Source organism: Adiantum capillus-veneris, chromosome 16 (genome assembly GCF_014529385.1).
Source record: "Adiantum capillus-veneris isolate H3 chromosome 16, ASM1452938v2, whole genome shotgun sequence".
NCBI classification, from domain to species: Eukaryota; Viridiplantae; Streptophyta; class Polypodiopsida; order Polypodiales; family Pteridaceae; genus Adiantum; species Adiantum capillus-veneris.
The window spans coordinates 127,847,796-127,860,296 of record NC_140946.1 but is presented as its reverse complement, the minus strand read 5'-3'; the positions used below and the strand labels follow the sequence as shown (position 1 = coordinate 127,860,296).

The window sequence follows — 12,501 nt, the reverse complement described above, 5'->3', positions numbered from 1 at the left end:
ATCTTCATAGAGATCCATCTTCATCTGCACTCTGGACGACGAAAAAGTATGGCTCGAATCCTTTGCTGTAGCCTCCTTCGAAACTGTGTAGCTCCTCTTCTCCATCGGGATCGTCTAGATCTCCCTAGCTCCAATGCTCGGTCTATGAGAATGCCACTAGTCCGGGCAGACCTCTCCATTGTTGGCTGCTCCTCTGTCTGTTCTTTTGGGTGTACAATATCTAGTGTAAAGAAATCTGTGATCTGTCTCTCGGGTTGTCTCTCTTTAGCTCTCCTCAGTAAAGTTTCTCTATGCCTGTGTAGCTCAAGTAGATATAGCCCAAGACATCTTTGGTCCTCATAAATCATGACCCTAGATAGAGGCCCAAAACCTTCTTTGAATAGACAATGAAAACAACCTCGTATCTCATAGTACACTGAGTGAGAGAGAGAGAGAGAGAGAGAGAGAGAGAGAGAGAGAGAGAGAGAGAGAGAGAAATTGATTGATTGATTGATTTGATAATTACATCCTCGGGGGGCCAAAATGACCCATGGGACCCTCGAAAACTCTAAACAAACTCCCCTTGCGGGGGGTGTGTGGTGTGTAGCACCCTTTGCCTTTTCCATGAGTAGTGTGTGATGTTCTAGAAAACTGGCTAGGTATATGCCTAGAGCTGTAGGAGATGGGTTGGTTTTAGAGAGAAATTCCTCAAGAGTAGTGCATCCCTTGTAAGCTGCTGAAAATCGGCACGTATGTCGGTGTTTTTCGGGGCATTCTAGAGTCACATGTCTCATCCTCAATCTTTTGTAAACTGCATTGGGGAGAGTGAGAGAGAGAGTGTTTAAGCTACATTTTCACAATCCTATTTAAGTATAACAATTATGTGGCTACCTACTTAGTCTTCTGTGTTCGACTAGGTTTCTATTTTCTGCCAAGCGAAAACCAAAGTTCCTATGTTGTCAGAAGTAAGAGTACACTTTGCTTTTTGAAAAGTAGCATTTCAACCAGGGGTGTTGCTTGTGAAAATTACATGACCACCAAAGGTTTGGAGAGGTTCAAATTTGTTTCAATCTAATATGACATTTTACATCAAAATCATCGATAATAATTGCTCCCGCATCTACAAGATTGTACACTTTCATGATTTGCAGGAAATGTGTTGGCAAATTTTTGAGTGTGTAGATTATGGAGGCCAGAAATATACATCAACAAAGGCCTTGGAGATCACTATTTTACAGAAAATGTGCAGGTTAAGTCTTTGATGGTGCAAAGTGCAAACTCCATGTGATCTATAGAATTTCTAGGTTATGTGAAACATCACCTATTTATAAGCATGAAGAGTTTCCTGTGCGTAGCCATTGCCGACAATTGCTTTCATCATCGTGAAGTTCCAGTCCATAGCCATTTTCTACAGTTGCTTGCCCCGCACATGCACCTGATGGATGTAGGATCTGTTGAGAAATCACCCTTATCTGTATCCTTGGATGTCACATAGCTGTAGTCATAAGACAGCTCTTCACCAATCTCTATGTCACGTAAAGCATACAATCCAATTCGGCAAAATCGTAGATCGGTTGTCTCTGTGTATACCCTATACACCCCCAGATTTCCATCACAGCTGCAAAATATACAGCCATAAACAGCTTATCGACCTCTTCTGCATGGAATACGATAACACACACTTATGTTAAAATGGAACCTGTGGTTTATGAATCTCGCCACATTTGACATTCGGAAGCCATCAATTACGAGCAGATCTTCCGCAGAAACATCTGGGTGATCTGCACTAAATAAACAACTGGACAAACAGGGTCATGAATTAGTACAAAGACATGTGAGCTTTCAGAACGATTCTCAAACAATATTGATTGATACACTTACCTAAAATTCGCTAGATCGTATTTGACCCCACGCTCGTGGGCTTCATCATGAGTTAAAACCTCTCCAATGTACTCCACAACAAACTTCCCCCTGCAAACAAGAAGCAGATTTGTCCAGCTTACAATGCCATGGATTGAAACAATTATTGGACCACTTTTGGCAGAAGCAACAAGAACAAAATTGTTCAAATGCAAGCTATAGAAGATTGTAACATATCAAAATCAAGAAAATAGGACAAACCCTTACAATATTACATGTACTTGTTGCTCATTGCTTGGAAGCATACCTCCGGAAAATATATAGACCATGATTTTATCCAGTTGTTCGAAAGGAAATAATTTTGACAAAGTTCAAGTCTTAAATGCAGTTTATTGTTGCAATCTTAGTTGCACTTGTGCTACAAACAAATCTTTCCATACTGTACTGTCCGTACCATGTACTATGCCTCAGAATAGCGGGCTGATGAGCGTCGAAGGACTAGAGCCACATTACAGAAAAAGGTACCGACAGGGGGAACCACACATCCCTCCATCTTTGTGCAGAGTAAACTTTGCCCTCAACTTCCTCTACATTATTGACAAAACAAGCTCCGATCCGCTGCCTAGCCCCGCCTGCTACCTGTGACCTCTCTTCTTCCTCTCCCGAATGAGAGATCGTAGGTATCCTTTCTTGATTGCAGCTCCCCAGTATTGCCATGGAGCCAAATCTGGCTCGTCAATCACATGCAGCGAGCTTGCACCGCTTTGGGAGACTATGGAGGCGACAATGTGCTTCCAACATTGTGGGAAGCTTTTCCCTCTGTCACTGTTGTCGGAGGCCAGGTATGCCTCTGAAATACCACCTTAAGGGACACATTGATGATAACCAAAAGTTTACCAGTTAAATCCTGCATTGCACTGTTGATCTAGTGACATGACTTCAAAGCTTGCAGATTCAAGAGTGAAAAGGATTTTTCAGAGACACAGGAGCATTACATATGTTGGTGCGCAGTATATTGTGACATTCAGGGAGCATCATGCATGATGCACCCCAATGGTGACTTTCTCCAATCGATGAGAGCACCACTAGCCACACAAAATCTGTCCAAAGCCTGGCACAAAGAATCCAAGACTGACAAGGAATACTTAACGGGGGCGGGGGGAGAGAGAGAGAGAGAGAGAGAGAGAGAGAGAGAGAGAGAGAGATTTTTAACGTCTATGTAAGGCTGAAGTTGGCCTATAAGACAAATCCAGTATACATGTGCGTATGTTTTCTGTGCATTGGAAAAGACAAAATAATTCAGACTGCTACAAAATAAAAGAGAGGACGTCTGGGGGTGATGAAATCTATGGGGATAGGTGGAGCACTAGTACTAGGTGCATGTCTATATGCTGAGGGTAGTACAACCATGCAAATGCATCAATCTAGCTAGCTCCATCTTGTGCTAATGGGGGGGGGTGTAAAATGTAGTACATGGGAGGGTTGGGAGCAGAGCAAGGGCGGCCGTGATGAATGCCTCTGGGTGAGCCATCATCTGGGCTCGTCTCTCCTCGGCAGCTCGATGTGCTAGAGTGTATCTTGCTCTGGAATCCCTGTCTGAAGAGTATAGCCACCCCTCCTGACCCTCGTGTGGTGTGCTCGCGAGTGCTCTCTTGATGTGACGACTCCCATTGAAAGCCCTGAATCTTTGATAGACTCCGCTCTCGACTCTCATGTGTCTCTGTCAAAAGAATGATGTCCCGTCCTCTCATCACCTCCTCAAGTCTCTCTAGGTGTGTCCATAGATCCCCGTTGCAGTTCCAAACCGCGAGGTGGATTTCTTCATGTGTCCCATAGGCCGCGAGTCCCTATGCGATGGTCTTGACATCAATGATGACCCTACCATCTCGGTATACCGCCTTCTTCCCTTCTTTGCGAGCTTTCTTGACTCTAGGCATGCATGTTCGGCAGTGGTCCTGTTGCATCTTGGTGAGGTCGTCGTCAAGGTAGATAGGGGGCCCCTCCAACGCTCTCAAGATGACCCTCTTTCGGATGAAGGATGTTCGAGACTCCTCCGAGGTGAATTGGAGGATAAGGGCTCTTTTTGTGGAACTTTGCCGGCTCTCCAAGCTTTGGAGAAGGGTGCTCCTCGTCTTCTTTGTACCCGAGCTTCATGCATAGGGCTTTCCCATCACTCTCGGGTGTGAACCCCTTCCCTCCTCTTCTTCGATGCCAGTCACTCGTACGTTGAGGCGGCGGGCTTGACGCATCTTCTCTTCCTCAATGGTTGTGCGTATAATGAGCGCTTCATCAATTTGGGCTTCTGCTTTCGCCTCCTTTTTTATGTTTTTCTTGACTACTTCAACCCATCCTTCCTTGGTAGCCTCCAATTTGTCGTTGATGCTTGCCGTAAGAGTTTTGATGATCTCCTCTTTGAGGGCTTCCTTGCGTTCCGCTTTGATATCACCTTCTTCGGGGGTGAGGGATGCGATAGAAGCACGGAGGAGGTCAATTTGCTCCTTTCTCCTTCTCTCTCTTCTCCTCCCCCTTCTCCTTCTCCTACTTCCATGCTTCCTTCTCCTTGGTCAAGCCTTCGACCTCTTTCTCAAGCTTGTATAGCCGATTAGTGAAGCCATCGTGGATGTCCGCAATGTAGGACGTCATCTTACCATCCGACTTGTTCATCTCTGGCGGCTTGGTCGACTCCTCCTTCGAAGTGTTTTTCAGCATGTCGACACTTTTTTTTTTTTTTTTTTTGGGGGGGGGGGGGGTGTTCAATGTGGTATGCTCATGAGAGTTTGTGTGTGTGTGTGGGAGGGGAGGGATGGGGCAGGGTTGGGATTTGTTGGCGCACGAGGGCAACAGGGGGGTGGCGTGCAGGTGCAACAACAACATCAATAGCGTAGTAGCAGGCAGCACGGCAGATTGTAGGGCAGAGGGTTGCGCGCAGAGGTGCAGCATCAGCAGGAGAGCGCTCAAGTGCAACAGCAGGGGGGGCGTGTAGGTGAGGGAGCGATAGCAGCGCACAAAAGTGCAGGCGCAGTAGCGTGAGAGCCGCAACCTCAACAGAGCGCAACGGCGGGCGCAGGGGCAGATTAGGGTTAGGGTTCACACTCAGGGGTTTAGGGTTTGAGAGAGAGAGAAATGAAATGAAATGAAATGTTATATTAACGTCTTCAAAAGGCCATAATGACCTATGAGACCCGAAAGTTACAGAGTGGTGGATCTGATACAAAGTCAGAGTAACAAAATAACCTAACAACAATACAAAACAAAGATATATACTATGGGGTCCTAAGTTGGTTGATGTGAGTCAAGCAAAACTAAGCAAAAAAATTGGCGACTTGTTGGAATAGCTGAATCACAAGAGATCTAGCATCGATCGTTGGCGAATCTCATCAATTTCCTCCATGGTTAGTAGTCTGACCGGGCGTCGTGCATGCCTGGCCAGCGTGCTCCGAATTTTCTGTCGTAGCCTCCGTCGATGCTCTGTAGTTCTTCACAGTCGCGGGCGCCTAGATTTCCCTAGTTCAATCGCTCGGTCAATCAGTGTGCCTCTGGTGTGAGACGAGGGGAAGCTCTGATGTGGGGGTGGCTCTTGCGGCTGTCCCGTGTCTGCTCTGAAGAAGTCTATGATCCGTCTTTGAGACTGGCTAGCCTCGCCATTCATCAGGCTATCTCTGTGTCTGCGCAGCTCGAGCAAGAACAAACCCAGACATCTCTGTGAGAGAGAGAGAGAGAGAGAGAGAGAGAGAGATCTTTTACGTCTATTAGAGGCCGAAGTTGACCTAAGACAAATCAAATGCACATATGTATGTCCTCCATCTATTGGAAAGGAAAATATAAAATAACAAAATGTGGTCCTATGGTAGGGGGAGTGGATAATTGTTGGGAGGCCTCGATACAAGATACATAGTGTATGGTGGTGGTGGCTGGGTGGGTGGGTGGGGGGGGAGGGGAGGGGCTCTATCTCGTGGAGATGGCCCACATCTATATGCTCAGGGAAGGACAATCGTGAAATGCATCAAGCTGACTAGCTCCATCCTATGTCAAATTGGGGGTGTAGGATCTCATACATGGGTGGGTATGGTGTGAGGGCTGCGTGCAGTCTGCCAGCATCGTAAAATCTCTCTTGGGCTGCCCGCTGGTTACGAGCTTGAATCCATATACGATGGAGTCTTGGAGCTCTGTATCATGGAGCTTGGAGCTTCTCAACCTGCTAAAGGGTGACCCCTCTCTCTGTGAGTGTGACGGCTGGCGGTAGGGTTGTGGTCTTCTGGAAAAAGTCTATAAGATGTGACTGTCTACCGCCCTTTGGTGCCGCTACAGGTGCCAGCAATTTCTCTCTATGTCTATGTATCTCCACTAGAAAACGGCCAAACTCGCGCTGATCTGTAGACTCCATGAGCTATCCGTTGTCGTAGGGTAGGCTGTCTTGTGAAAAGAGCCTCGTATTTGTCTTTGATACTATATTATGCTTTATGGCTGCAGACAAAGTGCTCGTCGTCAATCACCCTCTCTATCCAAAGCTGGTAGAACCTTTTAGCTCGGGGGGTTTGAGCATCTCTTCCTGTCTCTATCTCTAACTGGTGTGATGATACCCGAAGCTGACCAATCGCCACTCGTGAGCTATGTGGCATGTACGTATCCATGTAGTGTGGTCTCTGAATGAACCCTCGGTCAAAAAGTGCTCACTGTAATTCAGCATCTTCGAGGGAAGAGGCTGTCTAGGTGCAATCCATGTCTCTCTGATGTAGAGCTTCCATAGATCCTATCGAAGTATCGAAGTGCTGTGTTCCTCTCAGTGTGTGAGGGCTGGATGAAGGGTGAGTCTGAGTCATATTGGAAGGGTGGTAATCTATCCATGTCTAGTCCATGTGCTACAAACCACTCTCTCACCTGCGAGTACCAAGAATCCTGCTCACCAAACTCTAAAATCTATCTCGAGGCCTTCAAGACTTTGCGTGTGAGTCTATCTGATGGCATCTCTCTCATCCTCTCAATGAGGCAAGCTGTCTGGAAAATAGCCCTCACTAGCATGGGTGGAGTTGCTAAACTCTGCTCGAATAACGTCGTGTGGTACTAAGGGCTTGCTACGGAACAAGCGCAATATCATACATATCAGTGGTCTCTCAATCTTTTTCCATCAGGTGGCTGATAGTCGAAGAGCCCGTACTGTTGCAACATAGATCAAAGCTGGGGTGACCAAAGTGTCAAAGAGCCACCCTTAGGTGCGAGGTTCCTGAAAGTGTGCCTAATGACATCGGCCAAAGCCGCATATCCTCTGGTGCGTGGCCTTTGCAAGGTGGAAAGACACATAGTGTAGGAAGCAATCAATACATATGTACTTACTTTTGTACTTGTAAAATTTTTAGGTATGTTTTTTCATACTAAAACCACACAGCAATATCACACGGGTACGGAAGTATGGTTGGAGTACGGTTCGGCCTTGCTTGCCGAACCATATGTGACCCTAATTTTATAGACGAATTTTGCACAAACTAGTAGACTTCTAAACATTGAAAAAATCCTTCGTAAAACAGGCTGACACTTCGAAATTAGACCTTGAAAGCTTTAGGAATTCGCATATCTCACTATGAAGTGTAACTCGTGAGTAAATAGAAAACTCCATAGATTATAGCTAATAGGAACTTGATGAAAGCCAGAAGTGCATGGCATAACAAACCTAAAGTAGCATGAAAGAAAGGAAGGTGAAACCAAGGAGTCAAGACTACATGCATGGGAATCGAAAATAAACCATCAATGACCAAAGCTAGTCAAAAAGTCAAGTATGGTTACATTTTCAAACTGGCACGAAATACCCTTTTCCATAAATCGAACCATACGGGTACGAATTCAACATTGTCAATACATACCAATTTTTCAGAAACAACGAAAATAATAATATATGTCAACATTTTCATAAATAACACTAGAGCTATATCCATTGCATCTAACATTTCACACTTTTTAACACCCTCTTAAGCATCAAAACCCTTGCCAACCCTCTATGGCTGACTGTCTCTCAAATTTCTGTTTTAAAAAATGATCTTGTGCTGAACCATTCACTCCATGGATGTATTGTACTGTATGGACCAATAAGTACGTATTTATGAACCTTGCACCTTTGCCATGGTGAAGCACCTACGTAGGCTGGCAAAGGTGACTCCCAAGTATACATAAGACTCCACCGTCTCTACATGTCCACCTGCAGCAATAGAGCCTGTTGCACCATAGTTACCCGGAATGGGGAACGGGAACGGCGACGGGATCCCTGCGGAATGGGGGAACGGCTAGGGCCGGAACGGAAACGGTGCGGAACGGGAGGTATAAAAAACACCCAAATAATGCATTTTTTAGCTCCTTGTGTTTATATACAAGGAGTATTAGAGTCCTTTGACTCTAATACTCACAAAAAACTCGTTTTGAAGACCATTCAACCTTACTATGACTAGATGATGAGAGAATGAGAGAGAGAGAGAGAGAGAGAGAGAGAGAGAGAGAGAGAGGGAGGGAGAGGGAGAAATGAAATGAAATGAAATGATATATTAACGTCTTCAAAAGGCCAAAATGACCTATGAGACCATCAGATACAAAGTGGTGAATCTAATACAATGTCTGAAGTACAAGTACAAAAAGTACTGAAAGTAAAAATGAAAACTGAAATGAAGTGTGAAATGTGAAAATGTAGAATAGGCCCTCAATGACAATCTGGTTGTCGTGCTAGAATGCCTCTGATCCTCTGCTGGAGTCTCCGTCGATGTAGTGTGCTCCTGTGTCTCGGTCGTGGTCGTCTCGATCTCCCGAGCTCAATCGCCCTGTCAATGAGGGTGCCTCTAGTATGAATGCGGGTACAACCCTGTGCTGGTGGTTGGTCTCTTGGCTCCCTCGATCCAAAGAAATCTGTGATCTGTCTCTGCGACTGTCGTACTCCATGTCTCCCCAACAGACTGTCTCTATGTCGGTGTAGCTCAAGTAGATATAAGCCAAGGCATCTCTGGTCCTGATACCTCATGACTCTATCTAGGGGTCCAAAACCCTCCCTGAATAAGCAATGGAAGCGCCCTCGTATCTCATAATACACAGTGCAGTGGCATATGTAGTGTAGCTCTGTCTCTGGCTCTCTGCCGCATAGTTGACATATCCTAGACTCTGGTGGTATCCCTCTGAATCTACCCGTCTCAATCTCCAGCTGGTGTGAGGATGTGCGAATCTGACCAATAGCACATCGCAGACCATGAGATAAATGAGTGTCCATGTAGTTCGGACGAGTCACAAACCCATCCCCTGAAAGTTGGAGAAGGTGCTCTTTGTAGAAAGCCATCTTCGTGCCCAACTCCTGTATCGGCTCTACCCATGTCCTCCTGGTGTCCAACTGTATAAGATCCTGACGAATGAGTCTAGTGATCTCCGTTCGTGTGACTGGCAGGGAATCCAGGGAATACTGAAAGGGAGGCAATCTATCCATGCTGAGACCATGCCTCTGAAACCATGAGGTCATCTGTGCATACCAACATGATGCATCTCCCTGCATCGCTAACTGTCTAGAGGACTCAAGAGCCAGTCTAGTATATTTTCCTCTATGTGTATCCCATAGACTGTGCATAAAGGACACTGATCTGGTAAGAGCCTCAATCTCTATAGGAGGGCCGGCTACCTCCGCTCGAATAATCGCATGTGGTACAGAGGCCTTGGCTCTAATCATCTGGGATATCATAAATACCAAGGGTCTCTCCATGTTCCTCCAACTGTCATGATTCACAGATGGTCCCCAAACTTGGACCCCATAAAGCATAGCTGAAGCAACCAAAGTATCAAAGAGCCATAGTTTTGTTCGTGGTTCTTGAAATTGAACTTGCGAACACATCCTCTCTAGCCCTCCTAATGCCGCATAGGCTCTGGATAGTCTAGTCTCTGCTGCTCTCCTCAGGGTAAACCTCGGTCCCGTGAATACCACCCCCAGATATGTATATTCATCTGTGTACTCCACAGTGTCCTGGTCATATACGAGTGTAGGTGCCGATCTCTTGACCCACTGTGGTGTGGTGTTAAACACCATAACCTTGGTTTTACCAAGGTTCACAGAAAATCCACTATCCTCTGCAAAGCTGTGCAATGCATCCAAATGTCTTTGCATGCCCTCTGGCGACTTTGACATTAACACAATATCATCAGCATATAATAATAAAGGGATCCATGTCCCTGCCAGCTGAGCGCCTCTGTCACCCTCTCTGTCAATGTAGTCAGAGACCTCATCTACATACATACCAAAAAGTGTAGGGGACAAAGGACACCCCTGTTTCACTCCAATAGTGGAATGAACAATGTCAGAAATCCCCTTAGGAGTGCGTACCTGGCCAGTCACTGAGCCGTATAAAGCCATGATCCCCCGTATGATCTCTGTGGGTACTCCCAACTTCAGTAGCCTGTGCTACAATCTGGCCCTCGGCACTGTGTCAAATGCCTTGCGGAAGTCCACAAAGCAACAATACATCCGTCTCCCATGTGCCCGACCCTCCTCAATAATGGCTGTGAGTGTAAGAATATGGTCCAAAGTGGAGAAACCCCTCCTGAATCCAGCCTGCCCTGCTGCTCGTATGCCCTCATTTTCTGCCCATTTACTCAGTTGCTGTTCAAGAATGGATGCATACAACCGTGCCAATGTATGCCCTATCATAATAGTACGGTAGTTCCCTGGTACCGTGGGGTCCCCTGCCTTGAAAAGAGGTACAATAGTAGATAATCTCCAGGACTCGGGTAGTCCCTCACACATGACACGGTTAAACAACCTCGCAAGAACCTCTGATAGTAAATCTCTAGCATGTATCAAGTGCTCTGCCACCAAACCATCATGATCATATGCTCTCCTAGTCCTCATCCTGTCAATGGCGTTCTTCACCATCTCAGTGGTAAAGAAGGTACTAGTGGCTGGACATGGCTCTAGAGGGTCTGGTAATGGTGGTTGCCCAGGTACTGTATATAATGATGCTACATATTGACCCCAAATCTCGGGAGAGGTAATCACTGGAGGAGGTGAGTGCTCATGGAAGAGACGCCAGGCCTCACTTGAATCTCGGCTCAAAAAGAGCTGATACAAATCACGTTCCATCTGGGCTAAAAAGGCCCGCTTCTTCCGTCGCACTAAACGCCGAAGGGCAATCCGAGACTGTCTATATGTAATGACTCCAAGTATAAGGTCGCTCTGAATCTGAACTCTCATCTCTCTGCACTCCTCATCATACCAACTATTCTGAGGCATGTTCCCAAAACGTCTTCTCTGATCTCGTTGAGTGTGTGGGTATGCCTCTGCTGCATCCTTCGTGGTGTCTGAGAGACACTATACTGGAAAGAGACTTAAAAAGTCAGGAGAGCATGGTCCACTGCTACTCCAACAGGCCTAGGGCCCACACTGAGATCTTGAATGAGAGATGAAGCTCGGTGAAGTCATGACATAGTCCACTGTATTGGCCCCATGTCTGTGTGGAAAGCATGTGAATCCCCTAGACAAAGGAAAAATCTCTAGACCATTAAGTATGGCCAGACCATGCGTAGTTGTCATCTCCATGAGATATCTCCCATACTCTGTGCTCTTTATCCTGTGAGTGTCTGTCAAGTCCCATCTCCGATATATCCATCTCTCTAAGCATCTCCTCCGAGGTATCAGAAAATACCGTTTGGGAGTTGGTCGTCCTGGCATTAAAATCTCCCAAGAGAATGATATCTCCATCTCTAGAGAACTCCCATATGTCATCATCAAGTATAGAGAAAGGGGATTGCCCTCTAGGTGAGGTATAGACTGATGTGCTAGGGGGAAAGTAACATATAGCAATGTATAAGAATCTGCCTGTCTCAGCTCTCAGTCTCACCCACATGTATCTCGCATGGTCATCTCTCCGGACAATCTGTAATAGCGGCTGCAACTCTTCCTTGAATAAGACTACTACCCCTCCTGAACCTCGACTTCCATGCTGGGATCTAGCGTCTGGCCGACAAGCTGTCTCCAATAAATAGCCAGTCACACTTGGCATCAACTGTCCAGATTTTTGATGTGTCTCCGAGTAAAAGACAATGTCTCTATCTCTGAAGCTATCTTCAAAGGCACCCACATCCAGCCTATATGATCCATTACAATTCCATGCCGCCATCCGGAGTGTGGTCCCATATGTCTCGCACCGTCATGCTGTGCGTTTTTCCAAAACCACTACTTTCCCTCCTCTGTAAAAGGCAATTTTTCCCTTCTCCCTTGCTGCCTTGATCTCTGGCATCAACTCTTCCTTACCTCCTTAGCGCGGGGACTGGTCAGGCCGCGAGAGAGGGGGGGGCGGGGTGCAAAGCTTGCGCGAGGGGGATGTTGGGGCTGTAGCGTGAGCAAGGAGCATATGTGCTATTTGTGCTAAAGTAAGGTCATCCCCCATAAATATTCCAGTTTTCTTAAGTGCTGGTCTCTTCTTCAGGAATTCCTTTCTTGTTTCCAAACTCGGGAAACGCAAAATAAGTGTTTTCTCTTTGACGTTTCCCTTCTCATCCACTCCCTTCTTTCCTACTCTCCAAGCACCTGTGTGCATAGGTTCCAAGATGCCCATGTGCTGCAAGAGTTTCTTCACTTTGTCTTCTACATTTTCTGTGTCCAGTAATACGCACATGGAGGGCTCTAGTCCTCCTCTTTTGTTCCTCCTCAATGGT

At 46.3% G+C, this 12,501-nt stretch overlaps 1 protein-coding gene across 2 annotated transcripts in view; it reads right to left on the bottom strand.

The window, feature by feature from the left end:
- Window positions 1–962: 962 nt before the first annotated feature.
- LOC147439844 (uncharacterized) overlaps window positions 963–12,501 on the bottom strand; it is a 127,138-nt gene continuing 115,599 nt past the window's right edge. For both annotated transcript variants that reach the window (XM_086485581.1, XM_086485580.1), the window contains exons 13-15: window positions 1,861–1,950; window positions 1,679–1,777; window positions 963–1,597 (exon numbers count right to left, since the gene is read on the bottom strand). In XM_086485581.1, coding sequence (XP_086341707.1) covers window positions 1,357–1,597; window positions 1,679–1,777; window positions 1,861–1,950 — 430 coding nt within the window. In that variant the 3' untranslated portion in view covers window positions 963–1,356. The remainder of the gene's footprint in view (window positions 1,598–1,678; window positions 1,778–1,860; window positions 1,951–12,501) is intronic.